The sequence below is a fragment of the Triplophysa dalaica genome, chromosome 1 (genome assembly GCF_015846415.1).
Source record: "Triplophysa dalaica isolate WHDGS20190420 chromosome 1, ASM1584641v1, whole genome shotgun sequence".
In the NCBI taxonomy this organism is placed as follows: domain Eukaryota; kingdom Metazoa; phylum Chordata; class Actinopteri; order Cypriniformes; family Nemacheilidae; genus Triplophysa; species Triplophysa dalaica.
Window position 1 is genome coordinate 25,288,799 of NC_079542.1, and position 20,263 is coordinate 25,309,061.

At 40.6% G+C, this 20,263-nt stretch overlaps 1 protein-coding gene across 1 annotated transcript in view; it reads right to left on the minus strand.

The window, feature by feature from the left end:
• Positions 1-20,263, minus strand: part of fgf11a (fibroblast growth factor 11a) — a 90,408-nt gene that overhangs the window by 43,375 nt on the left and 26,770 nt on the right. The window contains exon 2 of the mRNA XM_056745797.1: positions 6,571-6,681. Coding sequence (XP_056601775.1) covers positions 6,571-6,681 — 111 coding nt within the window. The remainder of the gene's footprint in view (positions 1-6,570; positions 6,682-20,263) is intronic.

The window sequence follows — 20,263 nt, forward strand, 5'->3', positions numbered from 1 at the left end:
GGAAGGAGAGAGAGTGCCCCTGCAGGAAAACATGGCAATTATAGGAACTCCGCTCACTCAACCACGGGTCAGTCTCCAGCCACGCTGTTTATGGGAAGAAGTCTTCGTTCACGTTAAGACTTACTTGAACCTGACCTGCGTCGATATGTGAAAAATAAGCGATGTACCCAAAATCCAAAACGGTCAAAGCTCAGAACCTTCCAAGTTGGTCAAAATGTGCTTTCTAGAGACTATAGGCAATTACACAAAAGTGGCAACCTGGAACGATACTTTCTCCCCTCACCTACACGTACAGTATTGTTCAAAATAATAGCAGTACAATGTGACTAACCAGAATAATCAAGGTTTTTAGTATATTTTTTATTGCTACGTGGCAAACAAGTTACCAGTAGGTTCAGTAGATTCTCAGAAAACAAATGAGACCCAGCATTCATGATATGCACGCTCTTAAGGCTGTGCAATTGGGCAATTAGTTGAATTAGTTGAAAGGGGTGTGTTCAAAAAAATAGCAGTGTGGCATTCAATTACTGAGGTCATCAATTTTGTGAAGAAACAGGTGTGAATCAGGTGGCCCCTATTTAAGGATGAACCCAACACTTGTTGAACATGCATTTGAAAGCTGAGGAAAATGGGTCGTTCAAGACATTGTTCAGAAGAACAGCGTACTTTGATTAAAAAGTTGATTGGAGATGGGAAAACCTATAAAGAGGTGCAAAAAATGATAGGCTGTTCAGCTAAAATGATCTCCAATGCCTTAAAATGGAGAGCAAAACCAGAGAGACGTGGAAGAAAACGGAAGACAACCATCAAAATGGATAGAAGAATAACCAGAATGGCAAAGGCTCAGCCAATGATCACCTCCAGGATGATCAAAGACAGTCTGGAGTTACCTGTAAGTACTGTGACAGTTAGAAGACGTCTGTGTGAAGCTAATCTATTTTCAAGAATCCCCCGCAAAGTCCCTCTGTTAAAAAAAAGGCATGTGCAGAAGAGGTTACAATTTGCCAAAGAACACATCAACTGGCCTAAAGAGAAATGGAGGAACATTTTGTGGACTGATGAGAGAAAAATTGCTCTTTTTGGGTCCAAGGGCCACAGGCAGTTTGTGAGACGACCCCCAAACTCTGAATTCAAGCCACAGTACACAGTGAAGACAGTGAAGCATGGAGGTGCAAGCATCATGATATGGGCATGTTTCTCCTACTATGGTGTTGGGCCTATTTATCACATACCAGGGATCATGGATCAGTTTGCATATGTTAAAATACTTGAAGAGGTCATGTTGCCCTATGCTGAAGAGGACATGCCCTTGAAATGGTTGTTTCAACAAGACAATGACCCAAAACACACTAGTAAACGGGCAAAGTCTTGGTTCCAAACCAACAAAATTAATGTTATGGAGTGGCCAGCCCAATCTCCAGACCTTAATCCAATTGAGAACTTGTGGGGTGATATCAAAAATGCTGTTTCTGAAGCAAAACCAAGAAATGTGAATGAATTGTGGAATGTTGTTAAAGAATCATGGAGTGGAATAACAGCTGAGAGGTGCCACAAGTTGGTTGACTCCATGCCACACAGATGTCAAGCAGTTTTAAAAAACTGTGGTCATACAACTAAATATTAGTTAAGTGATTCACAGGATTGCTAAATCCCAGAAGAAAAAAAATGTTTGTACAAAATAGTTTTGAGTTTGTACAGTCAAAGGTAGACACTGCTATTTTTTTGAACACACCCCTTTCAACTAATTGCCCAATTGCACAGCCTTAAGAGCGTGCATATCATGAATGCTGGGTCTTGTTTGTTTTCTGAGAATCTACTGAACCTACTGGTAACTTGTTTGCCACGTAGCAATAAAAGATATACTAAAAACCTTGATTATTCTGGTTAGTCACATTGTACTGCTATTATTTTGAACAATACTGTATGAAGTTGGTAACAATATGGTTTGGCGCAGACATTGATCAGCTTTTCGATGCTGCAACCAATCAGGCTGATGTTCCTCAAAACACTGCAGAACACCCTGGAACCTCCCAAGACTCAGATGAGTATGTTTTAATTACACTAGATTATCCTCCGTCAAACACTGTTGTGCCAGTACCAGAAGTCAGCGAAACATCCAGTTCACAATCTCTTTCACAAAGTTCTGAGCATCAGGTTAAAAGTTATCCTGAGTGTGTCCGTAACCCACCTCAGAAACTGGACTTGTAGAAATGTTTGTATGTATATTTCTATATGCACTGTGAGCACAGACAGTGAAGAAAATAAGAAAAAGATTATTCAAATAAATTGTGCAATGTTGGGTTGGTAAATGTTAAACCCTTGTTAATTAACGTGAGTAGCTCAATGCTGGAGGGGAGGAATTGTTATGTTCTAAGATAATGGCAATAGAACATGGGTTTTGCGCATGCGCACCCATGTGGTGTATTGAAGTATTGCAATGACGCAGTAAACGTAAACATGCGTTCAAACAGTGCTCTGGTCTGAGTGTTTTTCTTATTGTTATAAAAGTGTAAGTAGTAATTTACTATAGCAAGGTAAAGCGGTAATCTGAAATGGCAATTTTTCACCTTGATCTCAGTTCAATGCACAGTCTTTAATAATAGCAATATAATCAAGACAACAATCATACAGTTTTGCCCCATCATCTCGGTTTTGCTTTCTTTCACCTTTAAAAGAAGACACATTTCAAGAGGCGCCAGCAAAAGTTATTTAACTTTCACACACCAACCACATCTGTTCCCAGATGGTCTCCCTCTGTCAAACCCACTGCAGCAAACACACACTTACATAATATCTGAATCACACCTCACCCGTTCCGAATCAGCCAGCAGCTCACTGTTAAATGACTTTTTCAAGATTTATGGATGAAAACACTTTTATCGACTGACATAACAGTTTTGCCTCTCAAAGTTTTTCAAGCCATCTGCAGGAAAGTGTGGAAAAACCTTTTGGGATTGACTGTTTTGTTTTGTTACTTTCTCATATTAAAAAGACATTACAGGGCATCTGTTTTGCCGTGTTCAGAAATGTGTCTCACAAGGCAAATGCAATTTATGAGTAGAATACTGCAGATATCAGGAGAACCCATACTGCACATTAGGACGAAAAATACAAAGTCTCTTTAATATTCCAGTTATTTCTAAAAAATCAAAAAGAGTTCCCTGTGATTTAAATTTGATTCCTGTGAAAAATACTTTTGTAGTCTTTAATATTCCTCTGGCTATATCATCCATGTGGTAAAATAGGACGCTAACAAATACATAAACAAATCATTTCTCTTCCAGCAGCCAAGAGAACAGAAGGTACGTTTTAATAACACTGGCTTGTAGACTGTACAACAATGTGATCAAACTGTGCTTAGATTTTTCAAAGTACCAAAGGCTATAAATTAAAAGTCAGAAATTGAATCTTTTAATTTTTCATTGGCATCTGTTTTTATTGCCCCAAAGAAATGTTTGTACTTTCATTCTTAAAAAAAAAGGTGCAACAAAAGTTTCTTGATGCCATAGAAGAATCATTTTTGGTTCCCTTTTCAGTCACAGTTTCTTATAAGAATAATTTTGTTCTTTTGTTATAATCAAAACAATCTTGTGTCCGACAGAAAGTTTCTATGGATGTTAAATGGTCTTTATGGAACCCTTCAGGTTCAAATGGTCCTTGGTCCTAACATGGTTTCAACGCAACAACATAAACAAACATATGCATGTGCTCGTTCGTGGACTGCCCATAATTTTCGGTACACATTCACAAATAATAGAGTGCATGTACATTATTTCTGATAACAAGCGAAAGAAGCTGAGTAGAACCATTGCTTGTCTAAACTTGCCTCTCCAATATTTTGTGACCAGACTTTAATTTCTCATATGTGACCCTGGATCACAAAAACAGTCTTAAGTAGAACGGGAACTTTTTTAGTAAAAGCCAAAAATACATTGTATGGGTCAAAATTATATATTTTTCTTTTATGCCCAAAATCATTAGGATATTAAGTAAAGATCATGTTCCATGAAGATATTTTGTACATTTCCTACCATAAATACTCAAAAACGTTATTTTTGTGAGTGGATGGTCTGCTACAGCAGCTCTGATGGACAGCTTTAAAGGCGATTTTCTCAATGTTTAGATTTTGCACCCTAAGATTCCAGTGTTATAAACATCTGTATCTCCGCCATGTATTTTGCTATCCTAAACAACTCATACATCATTAGAAAGCTTAATTATTCAGCTTTCAGATGATGTAAAAATGTAAATTTCGAAAAATTGACACATAAGACTGGTTTTGTTGTCCAGGGTCACATATGAGTTCTTTAAATGCGACCAAACTACAGGACCCATTCAACGGCCCGCAATTTACCTCTACAGTACATATCTGTAGGTAAAGGGGGACAATATGCAAAGTTTGGGGAATAAAACATATTTATGCTCTATTTTAAAACTAGGGGGTAACTATTTTTAATATTACGTGGTATGCATTAACCTGCAGTATGCAATACAACTATCTTAGTGGAACATACACTACATTTTGTAATCAGGATACCCATAAATAAGCTACTGTGGATATGAACTAATTACGGGGTTCTAATATTAGTATTATAGGGAACATGAAATAATGGGAAAATATAAGTAAAAATTTTGCTCACAATTTGATTGATTATAGGTCACTAATATATTTTTTTAATTATGAGTTGTTATGAGATGTTTTTATGAGTTTTAACGTGTAAAATGTTTGAAATCAACTTAGTTCTTTGGAGACTATAATCATGTCACAATTGGGGAAGGCAGAACCCAAGTGCAGGCAGCGGTGCAAAACACAAACTTTATTTACTCAAACAAAAATCCACGATGGGGTAAAAAACTACTAGAAAAAGTAAACAGACAAGGTAAACTGACAAGATCATTAACCACAACAACGAACCAAGGCAAAGAACCAAAACAATGAACCAAAACGAAACAGCACAGGACAACACAACACACATAAGGGCTTTAAATAGGGGAACTAACAAAGGACAGTTAACAAGGGGCAGGTGAGGGGAATCAAACACCGATGGGACGCTAAACAAGGAAACCAGGGGGCGGGGACAAAGACGGGGGCGGGGACAGAGACGAGACCGGCGAGAGAGCACATGGCATGCCAAACAAGCAATGCCATGTCTCTATCCAGAGTGAGAATGTGAGAGAGAGAGAGAGAGAGGGCATGGCCACAACCTCGACATTTAGATACATTCATGGAAAAAGACAGTTTTAATCACATAAGTTCCTATTTGTCAGAGAAGTTTCTCTGGTTAGCCTCAGATGTTAAGTTAGAGATGATACAGAGAGATATCTCACCTACTTTGAAGCTTAGGACTCGTAAATATCCCACAGAGAAACCAGAGGGTTATCTTAACTCTCAGTGAGATAGCACAACCTAAAACGAGACCCCTGGAGCCAGGTTTTGCTATGGTCTTTTGATGATGGTATCAAGAAACCAGGACAAGGAGGGTTTTTTTAGGGCTTCTTTCAATGATTCCGACCATTTGGCTTATGCTAAATACTCTACACCATGTATTGATGTTTCACATGCAAAACACGATGGTGGAAAACAAAGACAAATTAACTTTCCCTCCAAAGTTGCCATCTCCTGATTGGATCAGTCACGTCTGTAGGTTGTGACATCCTTACAGTTTAAAAGAGACCACGAGAAGAGTCTCTTGGTTTTTTTTTGGTTCTCGAGGCGTTCGTTCTTTCTATTTATCTCTTCTTTTCTTTTTGTTCGGGTTCTGTCCTTGCCACCTCTACAAGGGTAGAACTATCTCTAAAGGATGGACTAGAAGACTTGACCATTGACCACTAAGTTTGTGCCAGGCTGTTGCCTCGTCTTTCCAGATACAGATCCTCTGCATAAAACTAGTTCTCTGTGATCACATCCAGCCAAGATCAACTGGAGCCTCAACAAACTGCATCAGGACACTTTCTTTCTTTTGATGGGCAAGGCGTGCAAGTATCATACTAAGTCTTATTAATGGATGCATAGAGCATCATTAATCTTTTTAACAAAGGTGCTTTACAAGAAGAAACTGATGTTTAGTTCAGGCTATTGATCTTCTGAATATCATATACTGCCATAAATCCATGCTCTGTTCTTCTCTCTGCTTCAACACCAACCTTCTTACAATTTTAAACTGTATGTGTGTGTATGTCAGGTTAGTATGTGGCTAGTCTAGGTAATAAAGTCCTGTTTTATTTCACACGTGACGTTGTTTGTAGTTCATGTTCATAATCTGGAACTTGCTACCCGCTCGTAATGCTAATTGATTTCCCCAAATCATGAACTTTGATCCAGATAAGTATAATCGATCATTATCATTTGAATTCATCGGATTTTGGGCTGATATTTGTTTCCCTCACAAAGGGTGACAGAGAATATATTGCTTATAATTGTGATAAAAGCTCATGATAATTCTTACATATTTGGTGAAGGATAGTGTTTAAATAATACTGTTCCTCATTAAATCCCCTACAGTTTAAAAAAGATTTGAGGGCACGCAGCCCCACAGGCCCACAATTCTACAAAAATCTAAATGCACTCACAGAAGGAGCTGCTTTCGTCCTTTGTGCCGTCCAAGGTGCCATCGGGTAACATTTGCAGGTAGAAGCCATGCCGACAATACAGACGTGTGACGATGCCTTTGAGCTGAGGTTCTGGGAGAAAGAGAGAGAGAATTTCATTAAAACATGCTGTCTTTGTGTAACGTCCCCATCGTTGTCTGCCACGCCTCCTTGTCATCTACACCTTCCCCAGCACTCTATGTTCAGTTTCATCAGACTTTTACCCCAGGACTACGATTACAATCATGCACTCGCACCCCTGACAGTACTGATTACCCCGCACCTGTTGTTTATTACACTCCACCTGTATTCAATCCCATGGACACTATTTAAGCCTTCAGTTTTGTCTTGTTCTCGGTCAATTATTAAAGTAACGTAACGTATGTTTAATGATTAATGTATTTTTGTATTCCTCGGACTCCTATTTCCCATTTCCCATTGACTCGTTGTTGCATGGTTTCCTGTTGATGTTTCTGTTGGACTGTTATTTTGTTGTGTGGATTATCATTTGGATTTTTCCCCTTTGGATATTTATTTTATTCTATGGATTCATTACACATCTTTCATTTTGACACTCTACCCGCTGTTTGTGTGCGATATTTCATCCCCGATACCGGATGTGTTACACTATGTGTGCTTATAAGTTGAAATGTAAACACTGTAGCCTTGTGTAGTTAAAATTCTGTCATGAATTTCTTTCCCCCAGGTTGTTCCAAACCTCCATACATTTTTTCGTTCTGTTGAACATAATAAAAGATATTTGGAGAATGTTAGCAACTGACACTACTGGGACATCATTGACTACACTGTAAAAAAACATGTGAAATCTACAGTAATTCACAGTGTTCATGCACTGGAAAAACTGTATTAGGGGTCACAGTGAATTACTGTAGTTTCAATGAGAAATTACAATACTGGTCAAAATATTTTTTAAATCACATTAAAGAGAATGTGCTGTACTAAGTCACAGTAATCTGTGCTGTCCTGTAGAAAGTCACAACAAACAAGTACTGTGTGAAATTTACAGTAATTCACTGTGTTCATGCACTGGAAATAACTTATTGGGGGTCACAGAGCATTAAAGTATATTCAGTGAGAAATTACAATCAAATATTGTGAAAATCACAATAAAGTGCTAGAAAAAACTACTTTGTTAACCTAACCAAGACAGGCCTGTGGTATATCACAACAATCAAATGTTCATAGTTCTTTATTATAAAGGGTTTAAATAATTAAAATAAATAGTTTCCCAGTTCACAGGTATTACAGTTAATCTTGGAATTGAGAAACTTTTGTGTGATATTCAGGGCACCTCTGAAATGGGACATAATCCAAAACAATATCATGAAACTCGAGGTGAGACATGGCGTGGGAACCTAAGTGCAGGCAGACACAGACGGTGTAGATGTAACAAGGATTTTATTTAACAAATAAACACTAAACAAAACATGCAAAACAAAGACCCACGGTGGGCTAAAACAAGACAGGAATATATAAACTTTAACACCAAACACTGACTAACTAAACTAACAAAACTAACACTTGAGACAAACACTAAACTAACACTTACTGGACAATGAGACAGGAACAAGTCAAGACGAGGGCGTGAAGCAAACAGCAGACAACTACGCAAACAAGAACATGTACAAGAAAACGTGGGAAGTCCAGAAGGGGTAGGGCTGGGTGGGAAAGTTCCAGCCCTTGGGGCCGCGCCAGGGCGCGGAGCCCCAGGAGGCTTGACAGGGCTTGGCGCCGGTCGGAAGGCCGGCTGGACAGGGCTTGGCGCCGGTCGGAAGGCCGGCTGGACAGGGCTTGGCACCGGCGGCTGGGCCGGGCTTGGTGCCGGTTGCTGGAACGGGCTAGGTGCCGGCGGCTGGGCAGCGACCTCCGGCGGCTGGGCAGCGCTCTCCAGCGGGTGGGCAGCGCCCTCTGGCGGCTGCTGGGCCGGGCTCGGTGCCGGACGGACCGTCGCCTCCCCACAGCGCCCCCCCAAAAAATATTTAGGGTTAGACACCACAGGAATCGGGAACTCCGGATTTGGGAACACCGGACTGGGGAACTCCGGACTCGGGAACACCGGACTGGGGAACTTCAGACTCGGGAACACCGGACTGGGGAACTCCGGACTCGGGAACCCCGGACTGGGGAACTCCGGAATGGGGAACACCGGACTGGGGAACACCGGACTGGGGAACACCGGACTCGGGAACACCGGACTCGGGAACTCCGGACTCGGGAACTCCGGACTCGGGAACTCCGGACTTGGGGAACCCGGACTTGGGGAACCCGGAACTGTTGCCGGTTGCTGCTGCTGTTGTAAGTTGACCTCAACTTAGGCCTGAGACGACCTCCACCTGGCCTTCTCCTCCCTCTTCGGTCGGTCTGGCCCACGGCTGACTCAGCCGGGCCAGTGGGGGACCGAGGGAGTACCGGGAAGGAGGTTTCCCGCGACGTCGCCCCCGAGTCTCTAGCCACCCACTCATCAGAAGAACCGGCGGCCGTGGAGCTCGAGCCAGAGGGTACTGACTCCCCCAGGGCAGCGGCGGCCAGGACGAGACCCTCCGCAGCGCTCGACCGTGAGGTGAAAGTCCCATGTGGAACCCCACCCCCGGGATCGCCGCGGTTGGCCACGTACCTGACCATGTCCGCAAACCCTAAGGGAGCCAGCAGCCTCTTCTCCGACGGTGTGAGGAGCCGTGTGAGGCAGCAGCCGAAGATCGTCTTCAGCTCCGCCTCACAAAAATCGGTCACCTCCGCCACCGCCGAGAATGCCCTGGCGAACTCCCGGTCACCATAATTCCCCTGGCGGAATCCAAGCATTAAGTGGGCCTGGCGAGACCGCAAGGACGACGTCGTACCGTCCATGCTGCCTACTGGGTTCGTCTTTGGCTCGTTCATTCTGTCATGAAACTCGAGGTGAGACATGGCGTGGGAACCCAAGTCCGGCTGCCCAGCCGCCGTCCAGTCCAGCAGTCCTGCAGGGGACTAGGACAGTTCCCCCCAGGACTACCCCTGTCAAGCCTCCTGGGGCTCCGCGCCCTGGCGCGTCCCCAAGGGTTGGAACTTCCCCACCCAGCCCTGCCCCTTCTGGACTTCCTATGTTTCCTTGTATGCCCCCGCCCCCCCTCCCTTGTTTGTTATTTTTATTGTCCCACCCCAACCCGTTGATTATCGTGTCGTGTCTGCCCCTTGTCATGTTTGCCCCTTGTCATGTTTGCCCCTTGTCATGTTTGCCTTGTCTGTCTGGTTTTTGTCCTTGTCCAAGTTAGTCTTGTCTTGTTAGTTACCCCTTGATGAACACCTGGAGGTGTTCATTTAAGGGGGGGCTTATGTCATGGTTCCACTATCATGTCATGTTTTATTCCTGTCTCGAGTGGAGCCATGGCATTGCCTGATGGTTTTATGTGGGAAAGACATAGTTCTTTCTCGTGTCTCGTCTTTGGCCCCGCCCCTCTCACTCCTCGTCAGCTTTCCCCGAGTGCTTAATCCCCAGCACCTGTTTCTTGTTATTATCCTGTGTTTGTTTGTCTATAAAGAGTCCTCATGTTTCGTTGTCCTGTACACGTTCATTGTAAGCTGTACCTCGTTGTGTTGGAGGATATTCATGCTCTCGTCTCATCTCGTCTTGCCTTGTTCCTGTTCCCTGTATTAGTAAGTGTTAGTTTAGTGTTTGTTTCCAGTGTTTGTTTTATAGTCTAGTTAGTCAGTGTTCTTGTCCTTGTTAGTAATTATTATTTATCCTGTTTTGTTTTCCCCCTCGTGGGTTTTGTTTTGTCTATTTATAGTGTTTGTTTGATAAATACCTTTGTTACCCTTACCCCTACGTCTGAGTCTGCCTGCACTTGGGTTCTCCTGCCCTGTCTTGCCACAAGATCCGTGACAGTTCATGACAAACAAAGTATGATCATTATTTAAAGGATACAAATGTCTTGCACAAGCTTGTAATAGCTTTTTTTCTTTTGAGTCCACCACAACTAGACTTTAAACATTATTGATAATCTGATAATCTGTGAATTGATCATTAAATATTTTTGTGAAAATAGACGTTTCTGAAATAAATAATATATTGATTTGTCACGAGGTTTCGTTCACAAGCAGCAGAAATGCATCTCATTGACTGAGGCTTATGATGTAGACTACTGGTGGTTCTAAACTCTGTGGCCTGCGACATCAACTTCCTGCAGCCTTAACCCTGATCAAACTCACCTGTTTGTAACTCCCCAGTAATGACTTAAACGTCATGCAGCGCTGCGCAAATCTGATTGGAGTGTAGCTGCACAGATTGCGTAGAAGCGGTAAATATCTTACATTTCTTTGGACTAAACTTTGTCACTTCATAACAGTAACAAAACAGTAGTAAGTTGTTGACAGTGCAGGTGGAAGTTTAAACGTTACGGTGTCATCGTGGTTTATACGTGTAAAGAGTCCGAGTTCAATGCAGCTTCGATTTCTGCATTTATTTGGCATATTAAAATTCACCGAAATCTTGCAAACATCAGATTTCAGTGTGGGCATGCAGAATGTCCTGCTGCATTTCTGACAGGTTCCTTGTCAGGATTAATCCAGAGTCCAGCAAGTCTAGGTCTAAATTTCACAGAAGCCAGAAAACTAGAAAGTCAGTAAACCGAAAGAGGTCATACATGAACCCACGTGTCATTTCCTTCATCAGGGACTTCACAGAGTTTGACTGGCAAAATAACTAGATTGAGGTCAATATTTATTTAATCTAAAATGTATATATTATAATTTACTATTTATTACAACAACCTGTTCAGCTGTGAATTATTATTATGTTACTTAATTATATTTTAGCATTTTGTTGTTTGTTTAGGAAATGTTTTCAAATTGTGTTTTACGTTAAAATAGAGACAATGTGTTTGTCAAACAGTGTGATCCACTTGTAAAAGTCCAAGCATAAAGTGCTTGAACTCCATTGAATTTGTACAATGTTTTTTTTCTTAATAGTATTATTCTTACAGTCAGAAACTCTAAGTCGTAAAGATACCAAACCAGAATAAGTGATCTGAGATTCATTTCGGGTTTGGCTCTAGGTTCACTTTTAAGCAATAATCCTAAGAAATTAAGTAAACTAAAACCATGTTAATAATTATATTTTTAGGGGCTATTTCCAAATCATCTACATTATCTTTAAAAAAAACACAGTAACTAACTGGCATCCATTGACAAGTAACTTAATGTAAAAAACAATCACAGTTACTAACTGGCAGCATTTGACAAGTAACTTAATGTAAAAAACAATCACAGTTACTAACTGGCAGCCATTGACAAGTAACTTAATGTAAAAAAACAATCACAGTTACTAACTGGCAGCAACTGACAAGTAACTTAATGTAAAATATCAATCACAGTTACTAACTGGCAGCAACTGACAAGTAACTTAATGTAAAATATCAATCACAGTTACTAACTGGCAGCAATTGACAAGTAACTTAATGTAAAAAACAATCACAGTTACTAACTGGCAGCAATTGACAAGTAACTTAATGTAAAAAAACAATCACAGTTACTAACTGGCAGCAATTGACAAGTAACTTAATGTAAAAAAACAATCACAGTTACTAACTGGCAGCAATTGACAAGTTACTTAATGTAAAAAAACAATCACAGTTACTAACTGGCAGCAATTGACAAGTAACTTAATGTAAAAAACAATCACAGTTACTAACTGGCAGCAATTGACAAGTAACTTAATGTAAAAAACAATCACAGTTACTAACTGGCAGCAATTGACAAGTAACTTAATGTAAAAAAACAATCACAGTTACTAACTGGCAGCAATTGACAAGTAACTTAATGTAAAAAACAACCACAGTTACTAACTGGCAGAAATTGACAAGTAACTTACTGTATTTTTAAATACAGTGTATTACTTGTCAATGGCTGCCAGTAAATTACTGTAATTTTCACAATATATTTCCTACAGTGTAGATAAAGGAAAAATTTAAATGGTAGTCAAAGGTGCCCTATGACTTTTTGCTTTCCTAAATTCTTCAGAATATGAAATTTTGTGATCAACAGAAGAAAAAAATGGTAGCACTATAGTCAATGATGAGTTAATAATGTAGTGGTATTATTACAATTTAATAACATGACTGTAATTTAATATACAGTAATGCAATTAGCTTTTTGCTATTGAATGTGGGTTTTGGGAAAAGAACAGAATGATAAAAGAAACAGATATAAAGAGACTATCAAAGATAAAAGAGGAGGAAGAAAACACAACAAATAAAATATAAAAGTTGATAAGGGGTGTTAATACTAGACTAGGGGAAAATAGGACCACTGAGACACTGGTAACAAAATGAGAAGGTCAATGCAATATTACTAGTATGAAATTTCACTGTGCTCAACCACGTATATTAAACCACTAACTGTTCATAAAACCGATATTATGGTCAGGACACTCTTACACACCTGAATGTGCAGAATGTTTTCAGGAATATTGCACATTATAACACTCTTGAATATTACATTCTGGTTGGTCAGTTGCTATATTCTGAGAATCGTTACTGCTGAAATTATAACACTGTTCATCAAGGTACTGCAAGCCATCTTAATCACTACTTATATTTTTTATGTATAATTTTGCTGTCTGTTATTTCATGTCAACTTAAAGAAAACTGCTGCTAAAATATTTCAAATCAATATTTAGTTATAACTCATGTGGGAAGTATGTAATGAGCAGGAAAATGTACACCCAGCTTGTTGTTATAAAAAAATCTGGGTTATAAAAGACACGATCATGATTTATTTTGCCATAACAGACGACTGGATGTGCATAATCCCTTACGTTTAATATAAATATAAGATAAATATTTCAGCATTTAGCAAACAGCAGTAATATGAAATTTGTGTTTTGTGCAAAAATACTTTCCCATAAACTTCTGCCAAAGAAATAAACAGTTTTTGTGAGACTGACTTTAAGGGTAAAAGGCTGCACATTAAATATTTAAGAATCCCATAAAAAGCACAGACGACAGGTAAAGTGTCTATTGTCCAAAGTCATCATTTACTGAAGCTTTGGACCTGGTTGCTGTATTAGACCTTCCCCCCTAGCTTTCTTTAAGGTATATCTAAAATATATTATATTGGGTAGTCCCATAGACTGTATAAAAAGAATGTAGTGTCCGCGACAACACCCGTAGGTTTCCGAGGAGCTGTTTTGATGTTATAGCTAGAAGGGATACAGCTACCTCCACTTGGCATGCGCACTTCAATACCGCATGTAGTAGAGTAGGCGGGGCGAGACCGTGGTTCGAGTCCGGTGAGTAATTGTGAATTAGCGCCAGCTGTGCGCACACCGGCCTCGAATCACGTAGGAGATGGGAGCATATAAAAGGAACGAGCGACCGGACCGTCGAGGAGAGAGGACCGGGCCCGAACTTGTGTTTGTATTTATGTTTATGTTATTTCGCCGGCGGTCGTCCGTGAGGGGCCGCCGGCTGTTTTTATTTCTGTTAATAAATGTTTAATGTCTGCCGGTTCCCGCCTCCTTCCTTCCCTTTTATTGAGATTTGTTACACCGCATATTTGTGTGGGTTTAGGTTTTATTTATAAAAATGTTGTCCTTAGGTCAACAAAAATATGTTGCCCTGAGGACATCAACCACTTGGCAAAATCAGGTCAAGCAACTTTGCTAACTTTAACATAGGCCTCAATAAGATTCTGCTCTCTTTTGGAGTCGGACTCTAATGACCAGGTGATGAATTGCATTTAATTCACTTCCGTGTTGGCTTCACAAGAGATATCGGGAAGCTTGCCGCTTGGGTAGTCCCTAAAAGCACTGCAAAGCTTTACTTCAAATTATATTTAATTTATAAAGTTGTACCTTAGCAAAACTTTATAATTAGTTGTTTTATAATACATTTTACTGCCAGTATTAACATATAAAGTATTACAAGCAAACAAATATTCATATTTGCTTGTAATGCAGGCTGTTAATAGAGTTCCAAATGCAACATTTAACCTTAAACTGCAAAACGTCTACATACATTAACATGATCTTTATATATACAGTCTCTGATGTATTATATATGAGAACTATTTTTTTCACACATTAATGTTTTCACATGAGTTTCTTTTTGTCTCTCCACCTCCCTCTGTGTAAAACACTGCAGAAATAGTTTGGTCTCTCTCAGTCTTTCTCTCTCTAGGCCTATATTTGCCAATGTCCATTGATCAGTTCTGAAGGTGAGGCCCTGAGGGGCTAAACTACAGTTTTAACATTCAGCTACATGGCTCACTGTCTGGCTGCCACCATGACTGTCCACAGACAAATCACTGCTCTCAGAAGCGCAGACGATGTGTGTGCGTGCTTCTGCATTAAAGCGTCATGACACACTTAACAACATTAGTTTAGATGTTAACAGAGTTGGTAGTGTTGCACATCATTGAAAACAATGTAGCAACTGTTAGTTATTACAGTAGAGAAAACTAGTTAATTTTGAGCTTTTTTGCAAGATTTTTGCCTTCCGGGTTTAAAGTCCTCATCTGGCCAGCGTCACAGGTTGTGACGTGGCGATGTACGAGAGTGAATCGATGAATCGATGCTTGATTTGTCCCGGGATCGTTAGACATTGTTCATTCACACTGCCAGTGATTTTCTGGAATCTGTGTTTGCATTCACGCACATCCCGTGAAGATCCTGTAAAGACACCTTACCTAATATACTGCGATGTAATGTTGTTATGTGCATTTTTTTGGTGTAATTGATGCTCTCCTTCGCGATGCTCTGCGTCCACAGGGGGCCGCCTGAGGATGGGGCGCCTGGACAGGAGGGGGCGGGGCTGCAGGGACAACCTGAAGGTGGCCGGGTCGCAGCAGCGGAGCAAGTGACCAATGCGGTGTCTAGGTATCTATTATGTCTATGTGTTTCTATCTGACCCTTCAAAGAGAGGCGTTCATGGCTCATGATAGTTAGCTGATGGATAAATGAAGAAAAAGGAGAACACTTACCAGTAGTTGCAAAAATACGTAATTGTATATAAAAGTATATTTCTATGTGAAATAATGTATGTATAGGCAATCGTGGCCTAATGGTTAGAGAGTCAGACTTTTGTCCAGAAGGTTGCCGGTTTGATCCACAGGGTCGCCGGGTAACGACTGAGGTGCCCTTAAGCAAGGCACCTTGCTCCCCGGGTGCTGCAGTGATAGCTGCCCCGTGTGAATGTGTGTTCACCACTTGCTGTATGTGTGTTCACTACTCACTCAATGAGTAAAATTTTGGGTATGAGTCACCATACCTGACAAATAGGTCACTTTCATAGGGGGGATGGGCTTCTCCACAGACAGTGATAAATGCAGCTCTTGGCGGGCCAGAGCTCATGTGGGCCAGTCCAGCTCAATTATTCGCATTTGGAACTCAAACAGACCACTGTATTTCCGACCACTGAAAAACGATTAAAAACTGACAGAAGGGGGTTCCCCAACCAGCGGAATAGATTGCGAACAAATGGTTGGGAACTCTGCAACAAAAGCTGGAGTGCCTGTCTCCCATCCCATGCATGTCTCCCATGGATGCGAGTAAGACCGGAAAAGCAGCAAACTTGTTTTACTCGGGAAAGCTTTTAGAAATGGAGACAAGTGGATTTTTGAACTCACTCATGGATGCAGTAGTCTGCATCAGATATGTGCTACAGTGTCCTGATGACTTTTCTATCTCTTCAAATGCGGTAACAGTAGCAAATAGCAGGCAAATAAATATTTTCACAGATGAAACGATGCATTCTGCTGTGATAAGGCACATTTCTTTCTCTCCTCTGACAGATCCGTCTTTGTCTGCCTCTTAAGTATCACTGGCATGATATGTTTTGAAATCCACACACAGAGCGGCAGAGATACACAAGCCCTCACTGTCTGCCCTGCATAACCATAAAACGCCTCCCTGGGACAGTGGTGTGAAGGGCACTTCTGATGGGTGATATTGATGTTCGTTTAAGTGTGTGCGCTCAGGGATGCCAGTGTGCCAAGAGCCCAGCCTTCAACAAAAGTTACACAGGCACACTGGCCCACTGGGACATCACTTGGTTTGAGATCTCACTCTCTCTTAAGGTATTTCACTCTCAGTCTTTGCCAGGCTCTCTTTCCTTCCCTAGCGCTATCTCTCCTATAAGCCCCGTCAGGGTGAGTTATGTGGTTTTGCATCTCTCTGAATAACACCATACATCAACCAATCAGCTGGATATAGAATCGTTACGTTCCCGAGGGGGAGAAAAAGTGTTACAGAAGGAGAGCAAGAGCGCAGTGGGCAAAAGTTATGACATAGTTATTTCATTGAAAGATATTCACACTCTAAATAAAGGAGGAAGACTCTCATACTTCACACAAACCATTGAAAAAGCCTTCACAGAAGTCTACTTTCCACTGCCATTTGTCACTCAGAATGGAAGGAAAGAGAGACAAAAATTGTTAAGACAGGATTATTCGGTGAGAGACTTTTTTGTAGGCATGGGTTAGATTCCAAAGAAGGCATGTAGTGACAAATGTAAAAGTGCACAGTAGGTCGCCTTGAATAAAATCATTATTTGAATGCATAAATGTTCCCTGCAAATAGCTTTGATTCCCATTGCCCTGAGAGTCAATTTTAGCTTCTAGCTTCAATAATTTGCTTGTTTGCGTTCATTTCAAATAATTATCCAGTCCATGTGAAAACCCTGTATTGCATTTTGACTAAATCACAAAACAATTGACTATTAAGGGCACTGCCCAAACAAGATTGAGCTTGTTTAAAACTAATCCAAAGCTACTCTTTCCTAACGTTGGGGGCCTTCAAAATTATATTCACAGCCAGAAAAATAACAAAGATTCCTCTATGTCTCAAATCATTCGTCTGGATACAAAAAACACCTGTCATAGCAAACAGCCTTCATGTTGTGCGTGTATGCTTGCCTTAAATCCACGGATTGCGCACCTGCAGATTCTAGCGGAATAACGTGGAGTTAAGCGATTGTCGTTGACACGTTATAACGATACACACAACGTGAAGCATAACTACTAAGCTGTGAAAGATTTTTCAGTCTATTACTCATATCGGCAGTTTTGTCTCGTTCTGATCGGTCTCGATATGGTTTCTGTGGGATATCCATAAAAAAAAAAGAAATCCACTGTTGTCGCCAGTGTTAATTTTGACAGCAAATTTTGATTTAGTTTTAGACATAGTCTTTTGACGAAAATGTGATTTCACATTTTGGTCAACCCCATCATTTTAGTTTTAGTCGACGAAATATGAAAAACATTTTAGTCGCATCAATTTACATTATATTTAGTCTACTAAAATTGAAATGGTTTAGCTTTCCTGCAGCTCAGTTGTAAGAGCATGGCATTAACAACGGCAAGTTAATGGGATTGCACATACTTAGAAGCAAATGTATAGGATAATGCAATGTAAATTGCTTTGGAAAAAAGCGACAAAGATTTAACTCCTTTGATATAATTTACTTCACCTCAGAACGAAATTAAACGAGATCATTATCTTTATTTTTTCAGAAAAAAGCAGTAGATAGATATGCATTGTTGGAACACAGAACATTAGACCATGAAGGACATGTTCCACTTCATTCAATCCCGTTTGATTTAAATGACTCGTTAAGTAGGGCGTATTCAATCAGTTAATTCAACCAATGAAACGCTCTGAACGCTCTCACACTCAAACGCTATTGGCTCATGGCAAGCCTCTTCGAAGAAAATTGCTGCCTGCACTGTATTTGTTTCAGACAGAAGTTGATGATAAATAGCTTTCAAAAAGACATCATTTGTATTATATTTCTTAAGTCATGCAAACATGTTACATTTTGGTTCGAATGTACAGTTTAACTCACTTCATCACTTCTATAATGAGTAGAGGAGAGCGCTGGTTTTCTTATGGCTGACTGTTGCATTTCACTTCATGTAGCAGCTCGTGTTAGCGGATAAGTTAACATAGGCATATAAAAACGTTTGAGCTTGCCTTTGTGATGTGTTTCGGGGTGTCTCGCCTGCAGTCGCGCTTCAAGTTTGCGGTGTTTTACCGGCGTTCGTGAAGGAAAACAAGACGCTTTGTAAACCGTCTGGAGACAGAGATTATATGTCTGTGCCTGCTTAACCCCAGAGACTTCTCTTTACCGCTTATATGAGAGAAGCAGCACATGCGCGCAAACTGATGTCCGCCAGGTGGGACAAGAATATTTTGGTCTCGTTTTTATTAGTTGACGAAACTATCAGTATATTTTTATTACAGTTTTCGTTATCATGCATTCATTTTTATTTAGTTATCGTCTCGTTCTTATCAGTGAAAACATGTCGTTAACGAATACAACGAAATTAACACTTGCAGTCTCCTCCTTGGTTTGGACTCTTTGCAGCGACTACATTGCTTGTTGTCCACGAACTTTATCCATGGCTTCACGTACACCGCTGTCGCTTGTGAAAACAACAATGGGGGGGCACGGTGTGTGTGACTGTGTAGATTAAGGGGCGGTAACATTATAATAAAATCTGCTTTGCACATCACAACCGGAGCGAAATCTGAACGGCTCGATTTCTCACATGCTTGCAGGGAAAGGCAAATCAAAACAAACTTACTGGGTTCTTATTTTTCACGTTTTCTGGGTTGCTAGATGCACACGAGCCCGATTATAGCACTTAAACAGAAAAATTGGGGTTTTCATAATCTCCATTAGATATTCTCCATATAGTCTCCATTAATATCCTCCGCCAAAAGGAATACACCAAAAAAGGGGCGAGACCTTCCTCAGAGAAGAGGAAGAGCCGCTGGAGTAGTGTTTGGTTATGAGAGATTGTAAACATTTGTCTTCATTACTTTCACTTTCATCACAGTCCTACAGATGGTAACAAAAATTCAGCCACACACATTTGAAGATAACCAACGGTCAAATAACAGCTTCCATGACTTTAACATCAGCTGTGAAAACTGTTCTGTGTAATGCACTGATATTGTGTGTGTGTGTCCGCATACCTCGGTCTCTAAAACACTTTTATGAAATGGCATCTGAAGTCCTGCTTACAGTCTCCTAGTCAATCTGCTTGTTTTTATTATCCAACTCGGGTCCAATATAAAAGGCAAAAGTAATGTTCTGTTATTAAAATATAACTGGTCTGACCAAACTGGTCCGGTGTCATTTCCCTCGACATAGTAGGAAAAAACGTGTTCTGTAACAAAGATTGATGTTTGCGTATGCACCATCAGACCTCCGTAACACTTCAATCGATCCTCATGTTTGTAACTGATGAAGTGAAGTTGACGCCATTGTTACTGTTTATTGCTAAAAGCCAAAGCTTATGAATTCACGTTCAGTTGGCCGGGACCGAGTGCATATGCGGCGTCGTAAAGGTAATATTTGGGCAGTCAATTCCCTTTGTGAAGGGAGCTCCAAACGCATACACGAGATACAGTAATGCCCTACACCGCTGAAAGAGTTGACTTCAAGGGCTCAGCACTTTGCTAGGAGTAGGGCATAGGTTTGGTCTCTTCCTTTTGGAAAATGCCCTATATGTACTCTCCTTTGCCCATTGTTCTTTGTCCAGTATTAATGTAAGGTGACAGTTTTTGTTTTACCTTGTTCCATGGATGTTTTTCTCATTGGATTATTTTGTTTCGGGTTTTGTGGATAACCCTGTTTGGTTCTTGTTCCCATTTTTAATTATTAAATACATTCTC